Genomic DNA, 23201 nt, shown 5'->3' on the forward strand with positions numbered 1-23201 from the left:
CTTGCTCTGATGCTGTGGTCAAATGTAACAGTTATAGACATGAAGGCCCATGACCTAGTTAAGGCCTAAATCCAAAACCCATTTGATGGGCAAGCAAAACCTCACGCTTCAATCTGATTTGGCATGCAAGTATAGAAATCTTAATTTTTCTTGTATTGCAAATTTTGTAATAAGTATTAATCCAGAATATACCAGAACCAAAAGAATATGGCAAATATGAGTCTGTTTGGCAGTAAATTTCAAGCATTATTGTTTAAAATGATATGAAAATTATAGTTTAAAAAATGTTATGAAAAAATACATTTAAAGTATTTATAATGCAAAAAAATGTACTTGGTACCGTATTTCAAATGATATATTTTAAAATGTAAAAAAAATATAATTATTTATTTGGAACGTGCGTATTTTTTTTAAAGCTAACAAGCACAGTAAAAATATTTTATTTTATTTTATTTGAAGAGAGAGAGAGAGAGAGAGAGAGAGTCTCTCATTTTACCGTTGCACAGACCTTCCTCTCCTCTTCTCTCTTTTCTTTTCTCCCCTGCTCCTTCTCTCTTTACATTTTCGTTGTGTCCTCAAAACCCACGGCTCGACCTTCTCTCTTGGTGGTTCTCATCTCCATCAAAGCATTCAAGGTGAAGCAAGTCGCCTTTGTCGCTGTCAACAACCACCACAAAACCCATGCATCAAACACTCTGGCTTGAACTCCGAAAATCCACAGATCTGACTGCAAATCCAGGTTTGAAGAAATCTTTGAAACTGTGCGTTAATGGGTTTTTAATGTCTCCATAATCTTCTTTTCCTTCTGCAAATAACATTTTAATTGATAAATATTATTATGAGATGAATTTTTTGAAACTTGTGATGGAAAATTGGCTATGGAGATTCCGTGCGGTCAGAAATTCATACAGACACAAAGGGGTTTGACAGGAAATCCATTCTTGGGGTCAAATAAAGACAAAGGATATGTCAGTGACCTAGCACTCTCCAAGGGTATGGAATGTATAATTTATCGGTCAGAATCTCGACAGTAATGTCTCTGTTATATTCTTCGGTTGAAATAAGGGAAAACTCCATTTGTGGTAGGTGTAGAAGCTGGGCCAAGTGGTAGCGAAGCTCAGGTGGTGATGCAAGTTAGCAGTGAGCATAGTACAACCAAGCAAAGAGCTAGTGAGGGTCGGAATGGAATACATATGTAGTGTAGAAGCGGGTTGGTTTCTTTAATTCTGAAAAATGCAAACACACCGACAAACCCAGATGAGAAAAAAAAAAAAAAAAAAAGGTTTCCATGAAACAAGCACTTGACCAGATAGGTCTTTTACAATGCCTTTCATTAGCTCCAACAGTGCTGCCAAATCCGATTGTCCAGAGGCAACTACTACCCACAACAATATTATCAAACAGATTACTTGCATTCCTCAATTACACAAAGACACAGCTACCAAAAAAATTTCAAAAAGAGAAAAACAGAGAATTGAAGGAAAAATGAAAGATCGGAATGAGATAGAGTCTAATATGAAGAATTTATGAGATAGAGTTCAATATGTTTTGAAAGAGCGAGCGAGAGAAGTTTGAGTCGTTAGAGGAAAGCCAGGCGTGAATGGTAGGAGACACAGAAAGAAAAGAAGTCCGGGAGGCGTGAGAGAGAAAAGAAGTTCTGTTAAATGTTACATAATAAGGTGGGACCCACAATTTTTAACATATTTACAAAAGTGTCATTGGGTAATGTTATTTGAAAACTGAAAACTGGTAAGAAGAGTTTTCTAAATTCAGTTTTCAAACATCCTAAAATGAGAAACGTAACTCCAAACACGCTTAAAAGAAATCCCTTACCAAATGTTTTTTTTTTTGGCTCGTAGTTTTTAGTGTTTAAACACTGAAAACTATTGTTTGAACTACCTTACCAAATTCATGTTTCTCTTGCACCTGCTTTATCCCTCTATATTATCTTATTTTATTTATTCTTTTTTCACATGTTTAATGTCCAAAAGCTAGAATACATCATTCCCAATTTAATTTGTACAATAAATTGCAAATTATACTCCTAAAGTTTGGGAGTGTTTGGATTTTACCCCCTGAAGTTTGGGAGTATTTGGATTTTATATCTCAATGTTTTGAAATTTGGATTTTATCCCCTAAATTTTAGGATTGTTTGGGTTCTAGTTTCTAAAGTTTGGAGGTGTTTAAATTTTACACCTTAAAGTTTTTGGGGTGTTTGAATTCCCCCAACACTTCAGGAGTAAATTCCAAATTATGAAACTTTGTGGTGTAAAATTCAAACACCCCCAAACTTTAGGTTGTAATTTGAAATTTATCCTAATTTGTATGATAACACAATTTAATTGCTTGTGCATCAAAGCTGTCCCAAAACTAAAATAATCTGCAATAACACCAAAGAAAAAACTACCAGCAGCTGACTATTAACTCATCTACAAATAGATAAATATCGTAATTAACAATAACAAGTATGCCTTCCCACTCATGTATTCAATGCACGGACAAGAAAAAAGAGTTTGCATCCTACATTCCAAAAAAATACATGACCAGAAGCCTTAAAACTTATAAGGATAGATCTACTTACTATAAGGTTAAATATAACGGGGAAGAAAATAAATGAAGAAATTCTTTATCACTGCTCTTTCCAAATCCTACCAGTCACTCTAAGCTTCAATTCCTTCCAGTCTCCCCCCAGAGAAGAACAGAACTAACGATGCAGAAAATCGTCAATTGAATTCCTCGTCAATATGGATGGACGGTGTCAAGCCAGCAACTGTGTAATCCAGTAAAAGAGAATAAATAATCTTGGAGTAAACCGGTGCGGTGTGTCCCAAAGAGTCTCTGACGGGCCAGTCTGTAAGATCAAATCTCAATTGTTTAGAGAATCACTATTTAGCTAGTACGTTTATGTGTTTATGTTTGCGTACCCTTTTCTTTGATTCTTTGTGCCTTTTTATAGGTCCTTTCCATTTAGGATGGGAGTAATTGTTGATCTTAGTGGTTTTGAAACTGTTGGTTGTAAATACTAGGGCGTTATAGATTTCAATGATCTTTTGCCCTTTGGTCCATTAGTTATGCTTTTGGTTGTCCAGCATGTTACTTGCCACCTGTATCATTTATGAGGATCTCTTTTAATGTTCTTCATCCCCATCCATGATATGAACGATGATCTATCATCTCTTCTTTCATTATCATGACAAATGTGATTTTTCTCCTCTTCAAGAGCCATGTTGTGTTGGATGATGAGACTGTCAAAACTGTCACCCACCTTCCTCTGGCTATCCCTAATGCTTCTAGGTACTCCTTCCAACTCATCTTCCTCCCATTTCCACCAACCTCTAGGCTGTAGTTGTAGTTCTTTGCTTCATTATCATCACCCATAAATCACAAGAATGCTATGTAGATAGGAGCCATCTCGAGCTGGAAAGCTTCAAAATGTAGACAAAAGATTTGACCAAAGCAACTAAAGACCTAGAAATAATAGAGAAATTCAGTGATTAGATACTACCCCAATTTGTCAAGTAAATGCAAGGATTAACTGAGCTATATGGATAAATGCGGCATATAACATACTACAAAGACATGTAGCTACTCCACCATCAACATTTGATAACACACCCTAATGCGGCAGAGACCATAAGCCAATATTAAAAGTTGCCTTTAACATATTAGCATTTTGAATTATCAAGCTCAATACTTAAAAGCTGAACTGTTTCCATAAACAATGGGTCTATAGGACAAAGCCACAAGTATTTCATCCCAAAATAGGCAAAACTATAGAAAAATCCCATATGTGTGGGTTTTACTACAATTCTATAACTAAATTGACTTACTTTTTTTTTCATATATGATTGTATTTTTTTTAATCATCAAGCTTGTTGATTATAAGATTCTAGTTCCTAAAAATAGGTCCACAAAGTTCTGATTCTGTATATACACTAACTAGTGGATATAGATGCATCTGACATAATTCTTCTATTGACATTGTACCAAGAGAAACAATTAACATTGATAAAGCATAAGCAAGCAAAGAACTTTAAATAAGATAATGAGATAAGGACAAGTAAGAACTATAAGTGTGAGATTCTTATAATACACACACACACACACACACACACACACACACACACACACACACATATATATATATATATATATATATATATATATATATTCTTGTTTATGTTTATGTTTATGTTCATGATGCTTTTATTAAAATGCTATTTTCAAAAAAAATAACCATCTTCCATCAAATTCCCCAAATGCTTGAATTAAAAATTGAAGGAAGATGTTACTTGCATTACAGTGAAAGAACTAACAATTTGTTATTAATTAGGTTTTTTTACACCAATTTATATATTATGTCTTTCATTTTTCATATTTCCTCCAAAAAAAGAAGAATCTCACACTTATGCGATTTCTTTCAATTGATGTAATTTTCACTATTGGGGGTTTAATGTATTCATCATCTTCTTCTTCATGATATTTATATAATATATATATATATATATATATATATATATATATATATATATATATTTTAAATTTAGGAAACCCTACTGGTTCTTTCACATGCTTACGCTTTGAGTTCCCTATAAACAATGACATTTTCCATCAAAACATTGTATGCATATTTCATAAACAATGGCAATCAGTATTGAGTTTTTTTGCTTACTATGGAAGGTTCTCCCCAATTGTATTGATAACTTGAAATTATTAATTTGAGGATGTGTTCCTGTTATTGTATCCATTAAGTGAATATGTCTCCATAAGGCGATGTGGTGCTTTGGTAGGCCATTTTTGCTTAATCTTCAAACTAGAATAGACTTAATCAAATTTTTGTAATAAGTTTATGTCTTTAGCACACTACATTCTTATATTATAGACTTAAAAAATGTACACTTTGAATTTGTTTGATTTAAGTGAAATCTTTAACTAATTACTGTAGGTATGAGATTGACTAAAAAGTGAAAGGGGGTATTGTTGAATCATTAATTATTGGATTTATTTCTCTTGATCTATAGGAGAATAGTTAATATATGCATAAACCAGAAAATATATAATAATAATAATAATGACAACAACATTATTTTACAAGTCTCATGATCTTAGTGAGTATATCTCATGTTTAAATTTAAATAAGAAATGACATATGTTTCTTAGTAAAAAATAATACAAAAACATATATACTCTTTGTTATGTTTAGTTTTATGTTTATGTTCATGGAGCTTTTATTTAATTGTTTTCTTCCAAAAAAAAAAAAAAACTATTTGCTATCAAAGTTGCTATCACTATGTTCATCTCTTAGGCTTAAATTTGGAGTGTAATTTGGATTGTTGCTATTAGCATGTTCCTTATTTCAGCATGGAGAATGTTCAATTAAGTTGCAAGTATCCTATGAATGGAGGCTCAGGTTGCTGCGTATGCTTCTTCCAAAATTTGAGGAGTGTGTGCCTCTTTTAGTGCTCGAGGATTCCGTGTCAAATACTGTCCACGCATCCTCTATTAGTATTCCATATGTTTCAAGGAAACAAATATAAAGATAAAGTATGACTTAAGAGAAGATAACAACGAAAAAAGTAAAATGTGATATCCTCCAAATTCTCCCTCCCACCTTGCTTTCGATCGATCAACACCATTGAGTCACAAACCACCAACACGGTGGTTCGTAATGGCGTAGTAGTTTCCAAAATCGATGTGCCACTGGTAATAATGTCTTCAATGATCAAGCAGGTTTGGTTCTTGATGAAATGCCCTCGATGGATTTGGAGGTGTCGTAGTCTTTGATTTCTTAGCAGTGCATAAGCATTGGGACTTGGTGGGAGACCAAAACATAGGTGGCGATTGGGAGTGCGGTGTAGGAGATGCCGCAGGCAGCAGTAGGAAGTTAGGGTTTGGGAGATTTGGGAGAGGAGAGAAGGGCAAGAGACGTTGAGGCAAAGGTCGATGTAGATTGGGGAAGTGATCCTAGATTTAAGCTTGAAATTGCCAAATTTCACGGCGGAGATATTGTGGAGTTGGAGGATTAGTGACTCCATTGATGGGGACAATGACATCTTCCGAAACAATGTGTGAGAGAGATAAAGTTTTTAGGGTATGAGAGTAAGAGTGTTTTGGTTATGGATTTGTATATGTAGGGACGTAGGGAAATGAGATAGTGAAATGTGTTGTTGTGAAGGGAGGGAGTGAGTGAGGGAGTGCGGTTTTGTGTGGGAGATAGGAACAAGTTACAAAAGCTTTGTTTACTTCACAAGACTTTAAATTTTATTTTTTCCAAATAACACCCTTTTTTAAAATAATTATCAAGGTCATCAGAATCAATGATCACTCTACCAATATTTACTTGTATTTAGGCTTTAATAAATAATTTACTTGTATTTGAGAATATTCCCTTCTTTTTTATTTTTTAATTTAAAAAATTTAAGTGATGAATTTGAATTTAGTTTTTTTTTTTTTTTTTTTTTTGAGAATCAAGACCACGCCTGCAAGGAAACTTTATTAAGAGCTTGGGTAATCTACAAAAATAAGAGAGTTAATATCAGACGAAACATCCTCCATCCAGACTAATAAAGGAAAAGATAAATGAGCTCTCTGGGCACTAGCGGAACCAGAGGGGGGGGCGAGGGGGGCACCTACCTCCCCTGGCTCCTAATTTTTTTTTTTTTTTTTGGTATTAGTAGTCACATGGAGGCAAAAAAAAAAAGACTTTTACTTGTTGAAACTTGAAAGTGACCAAACCACCTATTTCACTATTTTATTTTTATTTTTATTTTATATCATTATTTACACCATTTTTACTATTTATGATACTTTTCACAGAATTTTATTTTTGAATGATGCTAAAGATATTACAAATTTTAGTACTTATGTCTTACAAATTGGCATGTCACCAATCACAAAAAATAATTTCAAACATTTATTCATTATATTTTTTAAGTAACACTAATCATATTTTTACTCCATTAGTTTGTAAATTTTTTAGTAGCTATGAATTTGTTATTTTTGTTTATTTATTTTAATAATATGAAATATATTCATATTTGCTTACAATTGTTTATTTATTTTGTTATTATTGTTGATTCATGTTTTTTTAGATAAATTTCACTTTTAATATCGTCTTTTAATTTTAATTTTGCCCCCTCTAGACTAAAATCCTAGCTCCGCCAGTATCTCTGAGCTAAGGCATGTGCCACAGCATTGCCTTACCTTACAATATGAGAGAAAGAAAAATCCAAAAAAGAATTAACAATAGCTAAAGTGTCTCTAATTAAATGACCAAAAGATGAAGAGGACATATCCCCTATTTTAAGAGCCTTTATGATAGTTTCTGAATCACCCTCAAAGTGAAATTTTTGTACGCCTATCTCTTGTGCAAAAATCACCGCTCTTCTCGCTGCCATCATCTCCAAACAGTCCACGGAATAAGGCTTCTTAATTTTTTCAGCTAGTGCAGCAAGCACCTGACCCGAGGAGTCCCTCACAACCACTCCAATTCCTGCTTCCTCGCTTTTATTGAACAATTTCCATCAATGTTAGCTTTGAACTCCATTGCTGCCGGAGGGAATCACTTATGCCTAAGTGGCTGTTTTACCACACTTCAAACCTCACGGACCTCACGAACAGCCTTCACTTGCTGCAGAAATTTTTTTGCAGCTTCTCCAATACTACTCAATGGCATAGTCTTCTCCCTCAACCTGACTTTGTTTCGGTGAGTCCAAATGAGCCAAGCAGTGATCCCAAACAATTCACTTGCACCTGGTTTTGTCAAACACAGCTCCACAAGATCAAGGAACGACCCATAAGCTGTCATGCCTTCGGTCACCCAATTGAGGTCCACGCACCAGACCCTCCTCACAGCCTCACAACTCCACAATGCGTGCTTTGTATCTTCAGGCAGCCGTCCACACAGCTCACAATGAGAATCATCCACGATTCTTTTTTTCATGAGATTTACCTTAGTAGGTAAACAATCTGCACAAGCCCTCCACAGAAAATGAAGTATCTTGCCAGGTACCTTCAATTTCCAAATCCTAGACCACAGCTTAACCATTCCTTCTCCACTTGAAACCGAAGCATCTTCCCTTATTGCCTCTTCACAAAGCAACTTATAACCTGACTTCACAGAATAAATTTCATTCTTTTCTGCACTCCAATAGAGATAATCAGATTGAGGCACCAAACACAAGGGAATGCCTTTATTTGCTGAGCTTCATGAGGGAGGAATAAAGAGTCAACCAGCTGCTCATTCCAGCAAGCCTTATCCGATGACATCAATGCAGCCACTTTCAGATTTCCATCCAAACTCGACTGGACAGAAGCTACTTTTCCACCTGAAAGACCTGGTAGCCATTTATCTTCAAAAACCTTTATTGATTGTCCATCCCCCACCCTCCATTTTGCCCCCATTACAATCACCTTTCTTGCCCTCAAGATACTCTTCCATGCATAAGAACCAGATTTTTGTTTGGCATAAAAAATGGTACCATTGGGAGAATATTTGGCCTTAAATACACGATAAAACAGTGAACTTGTATCATGACTAAGCCACCACACCTGCTTGGCCAACATTGCAATGTTGAACTTTGTCAATTCTTTGAAACCCAAACCTCCTTCAATCTTCGGTTTACAAAGTGTTTCCTAATTCTTCCAATGTATCTTCCTTCACTCCCCTCGTTGTCCCCACCAAAATTTCCTAATTAACATTTCAATATCCTTACACAAATCAATTGGGAGTTTGAAACATCACATTGCAAAAGGGGAAATAGCTTGGACCACCGCCTTCAAGAGCACTTCCTTCCCCGCTTGTGATAATAATTTCTCCTTCCACTCTTGCAATTTCTCCCATACCCTATCTTTTATGTAGTTCAAGCTTGCTCTTCTATTTTAACCAACCACAGCAGGTAGCCCCAAATACTTCTTGTAATGCTTTATTTCAGGCATGCCGAGTAGTAATTTAATGGAATTTTTGGTCTCCTCTCTCACTGCTTTCCCAAAGAACAAGGTAGTCTTCTCCATATTGATTTGTTGACCTAATGCCTTTTCATACACTTTCAAAATGTCTTGAATGGATTTCACTTCCTCCAACTTTGCATGATAGAAAAGGAGGCTACCATCTGTAAAAAAATAAGTGAGAAATTTTTAGGCCACCCCTACATAGAGAAAACTCATTAATTTTTGCTTCATTTACAGCATGATGAATCAGTCCATTGAACCCTTCGAAACATAATAAAAACAGGTAGGGTGATAAAGGGTCCCTTTGTCTCAAACCCCTAGTAGGAACTATATTACCCCTCGGTTCCCCATTAACCATTATAGAAAAGGAAACAGTTCTAATACATTCATAAATCCAGCCCCTCCATCTAGAATGCAAACCCATTCTCTCCATAATTTTCATTAGAAACTCCCACTCCACCCTATCATAAGCTTTACTCATATCTAGCTTCATGGCCATAGACCCATTCTTTCCTGTTTTTTTTTTTTTTTTTTTCATACGATGTAAGGATTCAAAGGCCACTAATATGTTATCTGAGATGACTTTATCTGATTGGAAGGCACTTTGAAATTCAGAAATGATACATGGCAGAATTGCTTTTAGCCCATTAGCTAGGACTTTTGAAATAATTTTGTACAAAATATTACAAAGAGCTATAGGTCTAAAATCTGACACTTTTACTGGACACTTCACTTTGGGAATGAGAATAAGATAAGTATGATTCAAACCTGTGGGAATCTTGCCAGTATTTATACAAAATAGCACTGCTTCTATCACATCATCGCCAATGTTCTTCCAATAGTGTTGGTAGAATATTAGAGGCATACCATCCGGACTAGTTGACTTCAAAGGTGCAATCTGATTCAATGCCCTCTCTACTTCCCCCCTATTGAAGTCTCCAATTAGCTCCTTATTCATCTCCTCATTGACTACTCGGCCCACATGTTGTTACTTCTTCGAATTCACTTGGATTTGAGGATGTAAACAATCTACTATAGTAATTCTCAAACACTCCAGCCACCTTTTCCTCTCCCACACGCCATACACCATTAGGATCCTCAATTCCCAAGATACGATTTCTCCTAAACCTTTGCGAGGCTTTAGTGTGGAAAAACTTAGAATTCTTGTCACCTGATTTTAGCCAATGGGTTTTGGAACTTTGCTGCCACATCTGCTCCTCCTTTGCTAACAATCCCACCAATTCACCTTTTAGTTTTGCCACCAACTCCACATTGTTTCCTTGTAGACTGTAGAGCCGAATTTTCTGCCTCCCTCATTCTTTTTTTCTTTTGAGAAATTTCCCATGTAATATTCTTAAAACACCGTTTGCTCCACATCTTTAATTTCACTTGACATTTTCCCACTTTATTCACCACTCCACCCATAGGTGTACTGCCCTCACCTTCCCTCCAAGCTGAATTTACCATATCATGACACCCCTCCTACTTCAACCACATCTTCTCAAAGCGCCATGGTTTATTTTTCCTCACCGGTACCCCATAAGGATGGATTAACATTCGTTTATGATCCGACGTTCCACATTCCAAAATCACCACTTTTGTCACCGGGTAATTCTTTAACCAATCCATGGTACCCAAAGCTCTATCTAGATATTCCCATACCGAAATTCCATTGGCAATATTTTTAACCCAAGTAAATTTGCTACCCACAAACCCCAAATCCATAAGCCCACACTCATCCAAAACATCTCTAAAATTTTTCATTTGCATATATGGCCTCAATCTCCCTCCACTTTTTTCATGAGATTTTGTAATCTCATTAAAATCACCGGCACATAACCATGGTACCAAGAATCTCCCATGTAACTTTCTCAAAATTCCATGATTTCATCCTTCGTTGTCTTAATGGTTCCCCATAAAACCCGAAAACCTCCACCCATCCTCCTTATTTTTATTTATCAAGACATCAATATGATTTAGGGATGAGGATTCTACACTTACCTCCACTCCCTCCTTCCAAAACAATGCTAAACCTCCTCCCAAATTCACTTTAGACACAATAACTTCCCATCTACAATCTATCCCTAATGTCACCTAGCCTTGCTTCTACCAGCCATGTTTCAGCTAAAAACACGATTGAAGGATCTTGTGCCCGGATTAAATTCTCGAGCTCTTGAACTATCTGCCGGTTCCCAAGCCCCCGACAATTCCAACATAAGATACTCATTGTGTCTGGCGGAACTGGGACCCAGCCTCCACCAATTCAGAATTTTTTTCTTTACTCCTCTTTGACACTCTCCCTTTCTTTTTTTGATCCTCGCATTGCTCTCCCTTTCTGCCATACTCACTGCCAAGCTTCTTTTTTCCCCAACAACAATCTCCAACGGTTCCATGGAGGTAGCCCTGACAGTTTGCACCCCTGCCCACTTTCCTCCTTTATGCGGACTTGGAGTGACTTGAATTTTAGCTTCCTCACCTCTTACTTCCACCGAACCATTGTCCCTAAGCAAAGAGCTTTTTTGTTTGTCACCCCTTTCATACTCTCCATTAAGTTTCTCACTCAACCCAGTATCGTATTTTTTAAGATCACTGTCAATCTCCTCTATGCGACGACGAAATAATTCGTTTGGGCATGCACGTGTGTTCAGCGTGCTAGACTCCACTCCCACCTCTAGAATCTTTGATCCCTCCTCAAGTGCCTCATGCCCTTTGGGGTTAAAGACTTCCTTATAATTTGGTTCCAAATCAAATACCCTACCCGTGATTTCAGAATCCGTTTCCAAGTTGGTAACGTTTCCCTTTACACCATTCAAACCAGCATTTAAGTCCTCCTCAAACTTCTCTGTTTCCATATCTGACCTGCCAGCTGTTTGCTCCCCGGATTTCTTGTTTCCGGCCACCCCACTTGCACCGACCTCCTTCCTTCTCAGCCCCTCATCCCCCTACAAACCTGATTTATCATAGAATCCCGGTACATAAACCACCCTTTGATTCGTCGGGTTATATGGTGCTGCTCTTAGAGAGGGCCCAAACTGCCCATCTTCTTCCTTTAGAGTTCCTTTGCTCTGTAACTAAAGCGAACAATCTTTATCACCATGGGAAAGCCTACCACAACAGAAACAAAAATTTGGCAATCTCTGGTACTTAAATACCACCCAAGTTTTCTCACCATTCTTAAGAGTTATGAGTCTCCCCCGGCACAAAGGTTCGGCTATATCAACTTTAACACTTACCCGCATGAAGCAGCTCCCTTTCTTTTGTTTCTGCACCAATAGACCTGGTCACCTCCCCTATAATATCACACAATTTTCAGCCACCTCAGTTGTCATGTACCGTATGGGAATATCATGGACCTGGACCCATAACATCAACATGTTGAAGGACAATGATCTTGGCGGGGCATCTTTTTCATACCTCTTGACCACCACCAAATATTTATCAAAACTCCATGGTTGGTTCATCAAGATCCGATTAACATCCCTCTCATCATCGAATCCAAATAAAACCTTATGATCATTCATGATTCATGTTTCGAATCATAAAACCATCTCTGCACCTCCAAGCTTGTTTAAACGTTCTACCCACTGCATCCATATTTAGCGCTCGTGGAGTTAAAAACTTTGCCGCTAGCAAAAACTCGTTCTTCCTTTGTATCTTAGGCAATACAAAACCGGATTCCTCTTTCTCTGTTAATGATAATTTTTTCCATGACTTTGATAAGTCCTCCATACTAACTCTCAAGAGAAATTCACCACGGAATACCTTACTATTTCCCTCAACCCCAAAATAAAACCCACAAGCTCTACAAGCACCCTTGGCACTTTAGAGAACACACTCACCAACGAAGAGGGACAAATATTCTACGGCTCAAGAGAAGAGGACTCACCCACTTCCTTAGTGACAGAGAAACAAACAATTTTTTGTATTTAGTTGAAAAGCTTAATGATAATGGTAGTACTATAGGGTTGCATTATACTATATCTATGCAATTATTTGTTGAAAAAACTACTCTAAAGCTATATATTTGCTAATCTTTTTTTTTTTTTTTTTTTTGAGTAATATATAGTTGCATAATCTACGGAAAGTTATTCATCTTTTTTTTTTTTTTTTAATTTTTTTTATATAATAATTATTCATCTTAAACTATGAAATATTTACAATGTGCTAGTGTACATAAGTAAATTATGAAACTTCATTAAAAAAGGTGGTGTCCATTGTAACATACAAACAAATGCAAAAAAAGAAAAGAAAATGCCATTAGTGTAATTATGGTAATTATTAACAAATGTTTATTATGATTGTTATTTATTAGAGAAGTGCTACATTCACAATAGCAAGTAATAACAAGTAACAACCTGTTTCATATGATTTGTTGTGAAAGTATTGCGGACATAGCATTTCTAGCATTTCTCTATTTGATATGTCACATTTTGAATTTATTTTTAGTTAAAAAAAAAATTTGAAAACTCAAAAAAAAGAATGGGCAATTGTCCCACATTGCTTAAGAGAGTGTACTGTGTGTAGTATAACTTACCCCACCTTAGTTACCATAGCTTTTGAGTGGAGTTATGGTGTGCTTTTGTGTTAGAACCCCTTTCCCTCTCCCTTGTGTGTGTGTGTGTGTGTTTGTTTCTCAAAAAAAAAAAGAAAAAGAAAAAGGGTAATTGTCTCACATTGCTTAAGAGAGTGTGCATGTGTTTGTTTCTCAAAAAAAAAAAAAAAAAAAAATCTAAATCCAATCTATTTGCCTTGCCAACACCAATAGCACCAAACTTGTCTCGGGCAAGATCTCTGTGCTGGAATGAATAGAGAACTTGGCAGCTGGTCCAATTAGGGAGGTATTCTGCTGGAGTGGGGTTAGTATATGGCCTAGGTCGCCAAGAGGTTGAGTGGCATGGTGAAAAGGCCGCCTTTTTATACATAGGTTAAAGAATGAAAGTGCAAACCTTTTGTTATAGAGAAAGTAATCTCTCCATTTACAAGTATGGACTCTACTCACCAAATAAAATGATTTAATAATGAATTCAATTGAGTACAAAAACCATCCTAGGCCATTACTCATAAAGAGCAAGTCGACTAGTTGAAAAAATATGACAACTTGAGAAATATAATTTGCACAGAGGTATGTTAATAATGGTTCTACCAAAGCAACCGTTTTTTTTTTTTTGGAAAATTGCTGCCAAGTTCTCTATTCGTTGAGATGTTGAGATCTCGCCGGAGACCAATTTGGTGCCTTTGGGTGTTGGCAAGGCAATGAGATTAGGGCTCAAATTTGAATTTTTTTTTTTTTTAATTCAAAATATGACATGTCCATTTCAATAGCTGATGTGGAATCTATTTTTAAGGTTTTGTTCAAGAATTAATGACATGATATCATTTGAACTTTGAATTTTAAATGAGAGGTCAAGATTAAAAGAACATTACTTGATAGAATACCTTATAAACTCTAGAAAGTCTGATTCCGAAAGTATATAGTCTAATATTATGCATTTTTTTTTTGGAATCTTTAATATTAATCCATTTATTATAATCGTATTTATTTATAAAATTATAGATTCAGATGAAGAGTTTAAATATAGAATGTAGTTTAAGTTCAATTAAAAAATTCATATTAAAATAATAATGTGTAAATTATATGAGGTCTAAAAAGCCAAAAATTATATAACCATAAAGTAACCCACAATTTTTTATCATAATTATCCACATAATAGGCTGTGAATGGTGGAGTAAATCACAATCTACCACACAGTTTGGTTTTGCGTATATTATAGATTTTCAAATTAAATTTACTTATATTCCTACAATTGAATATTCGTGGTAATAAAGTCGACAACAATTTATTTTTCCTTATTAGGCCTTTGCTAGTTAGTGAAAAAAGAAAAAGAAAAGAAGAAGAAGAATAATAGTGAAGGTCATAGAAACACCTACTTTAAGTCAAAACACAAGCCAACTATCTTTCTTTTTCTTTGAGCCAGAAGGCTATCCCCCACCTTTGCTTGGTGATTATATATGTTGGAGAATGACACTAAGGGTGTGTTTTTTTGGAGGTGAAATAGAGTGGATGGAAAACTTTGGAGAGAAAATGGGAACGATAACATTTTTTTTATAGGTTTTTGGTTGGAGGGAGGGGAGGGAAAAAAAATTGGTGAGACCCAGGTGTTTTCTCTCTAGGCCCACCAAAATGCTTTCTCTCCAAAATGGAGAGAGAACTGAGTGGGAGGAATTTGATAGATAAATGACAAAAATTCTCATGTGCACTTGCAAATGGGCTAGTCCAATCCGTTGTTTTTTTTTTTTTTTTTGATATCTTGGGCAAGCATCGTCGCTCTTTTTTTTTTTTTTTTTGATTTCCTAAGCAAGCTTCGTTGCTCTTCTTTTTTATTTTCTTTTTTACTTTTTTTAATTTCCTGGGCAAGCTTTGTTGCTTTTTTTCCCCCCTCTCTCTTTTGCTTTCTTTGGTGATTTTTTGTTTTTTGTTTTTTCTTTAGACGTGATTTTTTTTAGATATGATTTTTATTTCCTAATAAATTTGGGTGATTGCTTTTTTTTTAATAGGGTATCATTTTTTAACAAAGGCATATGAGTAAATTTATACAAACACATTTTTTCCATCCTTCCACTTTTCCACTCCCAACCAAACAAGGAGGTAAATTAAAATTTTTTCTATCCCCTCACCTTTCCACTCCTTCAACCAAACGGACCCTAAAGAAAAAGGACTATAATTCCTAGTGTAACCCACTGAAAAAATTGGAAATAGGGTAATTGAAAGCTTTAAATGCAACTCATTTTGAATTTTGTACGTCTAATTTAAGTGTGTGTTTGACTCAAAATTAAAAAGCCAATTTATTTTACTATTCAGGTTATTTTTGCCACTATTTATGAGCCCTATTGCATTTTTTAGTACTATTTATGGATTCCACTGTACTATTTCACCTAACTTTTACCTTTATATATAGTACTTTCAGCAAAAAATTTTCAGTTTCAGCAAAATAATTGTATATTCTTCTTTCTCTTGGTTTTTCTTTTTACTTATGTTTGTTTTGATGGAAAATCCCGTGTAAAGATTTCGTGTTTTTTAATGTTTGGTAGTATTAAAAAAAATGAGTTAAAGGAAAACTATCTTTGGTCAACAGAAAAAGTGTGGCTTATTTTTAGAAATTGTTTTCCACTAATTATTTTTTGGAGAACAACTCTATCTCACATTAAGCTAACTAAGAGAGTTTTTTTTTTTTTTTTTTTCCCAAACTCATTTAGAATTGCTACCAAACATATCAAAATAAGATACTTTTTGAAAGTTTAAATAGCATATAAAACACTAATGAACGTTTAGACCCCCAAATACAAAATTACTAACACAAGCATATAGACAAACAATACATGTGCGGAATGATGAATATAAGCTAAACTCAGATTGGTAAAACACTCTAAACCAAAATTAATCACAAACATAGCAATAATTAAAATATAAAGAGTAAGGGAAGAGAGATGCAAACACAAAGATAACACGACGATGTGTTATCGAAGATGAAACCAAAATATTCGGTGAAAAACCTTTATGCCGCCCTCCAAGCGGTTAAATAATCTACTAGAGAATGAAGTTAGGATACATGAATAGCACTAGACCCTCCAAGCCTAATCTATCTGATGCACCTAAGTCCTCCAAGCTTCTTGCTCCAACAGGGTTATGTCAAATCTTGTCTTCTCTAGCTTACCAGATTCCGCAATAAGCTCATTGCATCAACCAAATGAATTGGTCCTCTCTGAACTGCTTCCCAAGCACCAAAATACCTCCCCACTGATATGGATATGGTGAGATAAGGATTTGGCAAATGAACCTCTCAAGGGTATGTCAATGGAGAGGGTGAAAGTAGAAGAATTTGGAGAATCAAAAGATTAAGATTGTGGATGAGTTAATCTTGTTTTTCTCTCTCAAAATTCTCTCTAGAAGCTCTCAACATTTCGTGGGTATAAGGGTATTTATAGTAGGGTATGTGAGGAATGTGAAAATGCATACTTCATCCAAATAGGGCATTTTGGTGACTAGGCCTCCCGATTGGAACTAGTCGCGAGTTTGAGTTGCGAGATAACTGTCAGGCCAGACTGTACTTTTTTTTCCTGTAGTGCCCCAGCTATCGTAACCCTTCAGCTCCCTACATGCTTCACACGTGTGCCACTTTGGCGACTTGCTAGTCGCGAGACTCCTTTGAGTGCACACATCTTGAGTTTTCTCCACACTTTCTCATACACAACCTTTACATAATTCCCACCTAAATACAGGATATCTAATTGCTAAATTACAAGCAAATTTAGTACAAAATAAAGCTAACACATAACTGAATAAATTCAACCTTACACTTTTATATAAACATTTTTTTGAAAAAAATAACTTATTTTCTAGAAAATATTCTGGCTGAAACAAACAAAGTGCTACAATTTTGATTGGAAAAAGAGAAGAACACCCTCTAAAAAGCCACAATTTTGGATCCATTACTTTTTATCTACTATTCACAATCTGCCCCATAAACAGTTGTGGTAAGGGATTTTTTTTTTGTTACCAGATTTTTTGAAAAGAGATTGACATTTGATATTCCGCTATTTCAGACATATATTCCTTGCTAGTTTTCCTTTATCAATTAGTAACCGAATCAAATGTCAAATATTATTAAATTTTTTTTTGAATCGTTAAGAAATGGTACTTGCACAAGAATTCCAGAAACAATTCCTCTTGATTATTCAATATAATTAACAGTTCTTTACTCGCTTCAGTTTTTAATCTTAAATCCTTTCATCTCCATTACTCAAACAAAGATAGTGGTAGCTGTTAAAAGATATAAGGCCCACGTCCAATCCTAATTGGTGTTGAGAATCACCCTTTGGACTCTGGTTTTACGGGTATTGTCAAATTTTGAACTAACTATCCATTTGAGCTCAATTATTTACATTATTAGCCAATTTACATTATCATGGATATAAAACATGGCAGCAAAACCCAACACAATCAGTCAAATATATATATATATATATATATATATACATATCCAGAAACAATTTCTCTTGATTATTCAATTCTGTAGTTAACAGATCTTTACTCGTTTCAGTTTTTAAGCTTGGATCCTTTCATCTCAATGGCTCAAACTAAGATGGTAACTGTTAAAAGATATTAAGGCCCAAGTCCAATCTTGAGAAACACACTTAGACTACGGTTTTACTCAAATTTTAAACTAACTATGGATTAAGCCCAACTGTTTTTGATATTAGCCGATTGACATTATCATGGGAATAAAACATGGTAGCAAAACCCAACACAATCAATCACAGCCACAAGAACAATGGAAGTGTTCACCAAGAGAAAAACCAAAAACTAGCTAGGAAAAAACTCTTTGGGGCTTATAGCACTGATGATCCGCTGATTAAGAATAGTTGCAATACATATCACTCATAATAACAATAGTTAGAAAAATATGGACCACTTAATATATATATATATATATATTATAATCAAAAACACCAAAAATGATATAATTATATATTAGTAAAAATACAGAGATAGAAATTACTTTTAAAAATTCTTTTTTATTTTTGAGGAGAACAAATTATCTCCAATAAAATTTAGAGAATAATTATACATTATTCCACATTTGAAAATAATTATATATTTCCACATATCATAAATAGTTGCTGCAACCAAAAATGATGATTTAGGATGGTAATTGTTAAAAGATATTAAGGCCTAAGCTCAATCCTAATTGGTAACAGTTATAGTCAAATTTTAATCTAATTGTTTAGTTAAGCCCAATTATTTACATTATTAGTCAACTGACATTACCATGGATATAAAACATGGAATCAAATCCCTACAACTTGTTTAATAAACGTGTTGTGTTCGTGCTTAATAGATTCGTGTCATATTCGGGTTGACATAATTAACCTGTTAACTAAACGTGTTGCGTTCATGTCATATTCGGGTTGAGACTTAATAGATTCGTGTCATATTCGGATTGACACAATTGACCTTGTAAGGACACAATTTGAGCCTGAACCCACAGTTAGAAGGGGGTGGGCCTAAAATGCCTTTTTACAATAAAATTTGTAGAGAGTGGACTTGAAATCTAGGTTCTAATGATGTTAGATAACAAAAACGATGGGCTTGGTCACAATGATACACATAAGGAATTTTTTATATGAAAGAATCTCTTCCTCGGACACAAGCCGAGGATGATTTATATTATCAATTTTTTCAGATAGATTACAGCTATGGATAGTGATGTATACTATGTTTTTTCTTTGTTTTTCTCTCTCTCTTCCCTGAAGGTCCCCTCTTTCTTTTATATCATCCTCCATGTAAGGGTTCAATTACTTTCTTAGATACTTATCTTATCCACCTCCCTTGAAGTCTTTGGAGGCACGTATTAGGCTAAACTTTGATGCTCAGGTATCACTTCTTCATTAATGCGGCCAGAGAAGCAGTTGTAGAACATTTAATGCGGGGGCGGTGGTAACAGCTTTATATTAGACATTCCACCGCCCTTCTTATCTTCCACATTTACCATGTTTACCTTTACCAATAGGATTCTCTAGAACATTGCCTGTGAATGTTAATCAGCCCTTCTCCTACCTCGGCTTTACATAGCCGAGGACATAATCTTCCTCAGACCATCTTCTAGGACATACTTGTTCATGCATTACCTCTTTACTATTTAGTATTGCTTTATGAGTTGACATTCATACATTCTCGGACCATTCAGTGTCCTCGGATTGGGCCTCTAGCCCAAAGAAATACTCTTGGCCACCCCAGAAATATTCCTGGGCCTAATGACCCTACAGAGCTGTTTAATAAACGTGTTGCGTTCGTGTCCAACCTATAGAATCATTTTGACTTGTTTAATTAAATGAAAATTTACTAATATACCCTTTAAATCCTAGGTATATAAACTTATTAGTTGTTGACTTGTTGTTGCTTATTTTCTTTGACAAATTGTGATTGATTATTTGTGATATTGAGATCTGCTTCAGTTTTGAATGATTAATTGTAATGCAGTTACTCATTAGTTTTGAATTTTATATTAAATTTTTATTTTTATTCTTCTGGTTTTTCACAATTCAAATCAATTTGGTTAATACTAAAATTTGTATTTTTTTCTCTTGATAAAATCAGATAAACGGGTTGATACAAGTGACATATTTAATAAATAAGTCGTGTTGGGGTTAATGAATCTTGATGTGTTTAATAAACGAATTAGGTTAATGTTGACACATATAGTCAAATACTCATAAGTTGAAATGACACGAGCCTGACACGCGAACAAAAATTGCCACTAATATTTACTTGTATTTGAGAATATTCCCTACAATTTTTTTATAAAAAAAATTGAATAAGATTTTATTAAAAATAACCTATCCATTCGTATTCAAAGTTTAATAAGAAAAAAATTCCACTTTGAATTTAAATTATGAATTTGAATTTAGTTGAAAAAACTTAATAATAATGGTAGTACTGTATGGTTTGCATTATACCGTAGCTATGCAACTATTTGTTGAAGAAACTAATCTAAAGTTGTATCTTATAAAAAAAAAAAAAAAAAAAAATCTAAAGTTGTATAGTTGCTGTTTTTTTTTTGAGATGCCTACAGTTGCACAATCTAATGTACCTAAGGAAAATTATTCATCTTTTTTTTTTTTTTTAACAATTACTCATCTTAAACTATGAAACATTTTTTTAGAGAGAAATTATGAAACATTTACAATGTGCTAGTGTACATAAGTACATTGTAACATTTCATTAAAAAATGTGGTTCACATTGTAACATACAAACAAATGCAGTTAGTGTAATTATGGTAATTATTAACAAATATTTATTATGATTGTTATTGTATATGAAAGTATATATAGAATACGTTTGGATGCAGCGTTTTCCAGCTGCGTCCACGTTTTTTTTTTTCCACGCGCATATGCCACTGTTCATTGGTCATGAACAGTGATTTAAGGCCAATGAACAGTAATTTTTACACATTAAAAAATTATTTTTGTACAGTATTTTCAGTTTTCAGCAATAAGTTCTATCAAAACGGACTCATAATCTAACATTATGCACCACCGCACACCCTTGGTGCGATGGTCACTCCACAAGTATAAGTGATGGAGTTCAAGTCTCTAGGAGGAAGCTTCACACATATATACACTTAGATTAGATTAGAGTAGAATTCTATCTTGTATATATATAAAAAAAACATTATGCGTTTTTTTTAGAATCTCCAACATTAAGCCATTTATTATAATTGTATTCGTATATGGAGTTATAGATTCAAATAAAGAGTTGAAATATAGAATATAATTTAAATTCAATTAAAAATTCATATTAAAATAATAATGTATAAATTTTATGAGGTCTTATAAGCCAAAGATTCTACGACCATAAAGTAAAACCCACAATTTTTGCAACAACTATCCACGTAATAGGCTATCTACCATTCAGATGTGGTACTATAATTACTCCTCAAAACCAATGCGAAGAAAATACCAGTGGCATATAGTGGGTGTGAGATTGAAACCATGGCAGCAGCTGCTGCCCTCTCTTTTGCTTCAGAAATCGGCAAAAAACGAGCTATCCTAGAGGGTGACTCGTTAGCAGTGATAAAAGCTTTAGGGGAGGATTCTAGCTGTTTATCACCTTCTGGTTTGCTGATAGATGATGTCAAGTCTTTAGCTAATAATTTTGATGAATTATCACTCTCACACTAAGAGAGAAGGTAATCAAATAGCGCATAGTCTGGCCAAATATGCAAAAGGCATTTCGAATTTTGTAGTATGGATGGAAGATATTCCACCACAGTTATTTTTAGTTTTACAAGTTGATTTGATAGGCTTTCATTAATAAAATTCCGGTTTTTCCCCCTCAAAAGAAATAATTACTCCTCAAAACCTCATGAAACATAATACCATGACATCCAATTAATGTCAACTCCTTTGGTTTTGCATATAATACAGATTTTCAAATTAAATTTACTTATATGCCTACAATTAAATATTCGCCTTGCTTATCAAAAAAAAAAAAAAAAATCGCCTTGATAAACTCAAGGAAAAAACAAAAAAGGAAAAAGAAAAAACAGTGAAGGCCATAGTGATTATATGGCATCCACTAGCACCTACTTTAAGCCGAAACACAAGCCAACTATCTTCTTTTTCTTTGGGCCACAAAGCTAAACCCCACGTGATTATCTATATGTCGGAGAATATTGTGATATTCTGCTATCTCTGACCATGTGATATATCAACTTATCAGTAAAATGTGAAGAATCAATTCTATTTTTCCTTCTCCATCAATTAGTAACCGAATCAACTTACCAAAAAGAAAGGTTGGGGGCATAAAATCCAAATGCCCCAAATTTTAAGAGGTAAAATTCAAAATTTGAAATTTCAATGCGTAAAATCCAAACACTTTTAAATTTTAAGGCTGTAGTTTGCAATTTAGCTTTTTTATTATTATTATAAACAAGGTCATCCCTCTACCAAAACATTACTTCTATTTGAATTTCAGCAAAAATATTCCATCCATCCTTGTTAGGGTTGTAAATAAACAAAGTTGTTCATAAATAGTTATTTGATAAAAGCTCATTACAAAACTTTGACATTTGAGGGAGTTAAGGATTGTGGTATGACACTTGATTGGGATACTGAAACAAAGCTTTGTTTACTTCACAAGACTTTTAATTTTAATTTTTCCAATTAACACCCTTATTTTTTTTAATAATTATGAACTAGGTCATCGGTGAAGTGATATCACTCTACCAAATACATAAGTTAAATTTATAGTGGAATTCCTTAAAGTGACCATTCAAAAATTGTATTTGAGAGTATTCCATTCATTATTCTTTTTTTTTTTAACCCAATTCAAAATTCTATTTAAACAAAGCACAATAATACATCTATATTATTTTTCAGTAAGTATATGATAGAATTTAAATTATGGTTCAACTCTATAATGATTGCACTTTATCATTAGGCCAACATATCGATTGATATTTTTTGTAAGTTCGGTTTAAACCCCAAATCTTTTGTTCGACAACAAGAGATTTTACCAATTGAGTTAATGGAATCCACCACTCATTCTTACGAAAGTTTAATAAAAAGGAATTCCATTATAAATTTATGTTATTTATCTAAATTTAATTGAAAAACTTGATATATAGCACATGGTTGCATTGTATTACAACTATGAAGCTATTTGTTGGAGAATATAATTTAAAGCTGCATA

General features: G+C 34.3%; 1 protein-coding gene across 1 annotated transcript; it reads right to left on the bottom strand.

Moving 5' to 3' along the window:
* Positions 1–3138: 3138 nt before the first annotated feature.
* Positions 3139–6053, bottom strand: LOC142616868 (uridine 5'-monophosphate synthase-like). Its single transcript, XM_075789626.1, has 2 exons — positions 5612–6053; positions 3139–3359 (listed from the first exon to the last, which is right to left on the bottom strand). Exons 1-2 carry the CDS (start codon positions 6051–6053, stop codon positions 3139–3141), a joined length of 663 nt encoding a protein of 220 aa, XP_075645741.1.
* Between the last annotated feature and the right edge of the window lie 17148 nt (positions 6054–23201).

This window comes from Castanea sativa, chromosome 11 (genome assembly GCF_040712315.1).
Source record: "Castanea sativa cultivar Marrone di Chiusa Pesio chromosome 11, ASM4071231v1".
Classification (NCBI taxonomy): domain Eukaryota; kingdom Viridiplantae; phylum Streptophyta; class Magnoliopsida; order Fagales; family Fagaceae; genus Castanea; species Castanea sativa.

Excerpts from the sequence above, each read along its gene's own strand:
- LOC142616868 (XM_075789626.1), bottom strand. The coding sequence starts at position 6,053 with ATGTCATTGTCCCCATCAATGGAGTCACTAATCCTCCAACTCCACAAT. Across the intron at positions 3,360-5,611 it reads GTTGATCGATCGAAAGCAAG|CAAAGAACTACAACTACAGC; the intron begins GTGGGAGGGAGA and ends ATGATAATGAAG.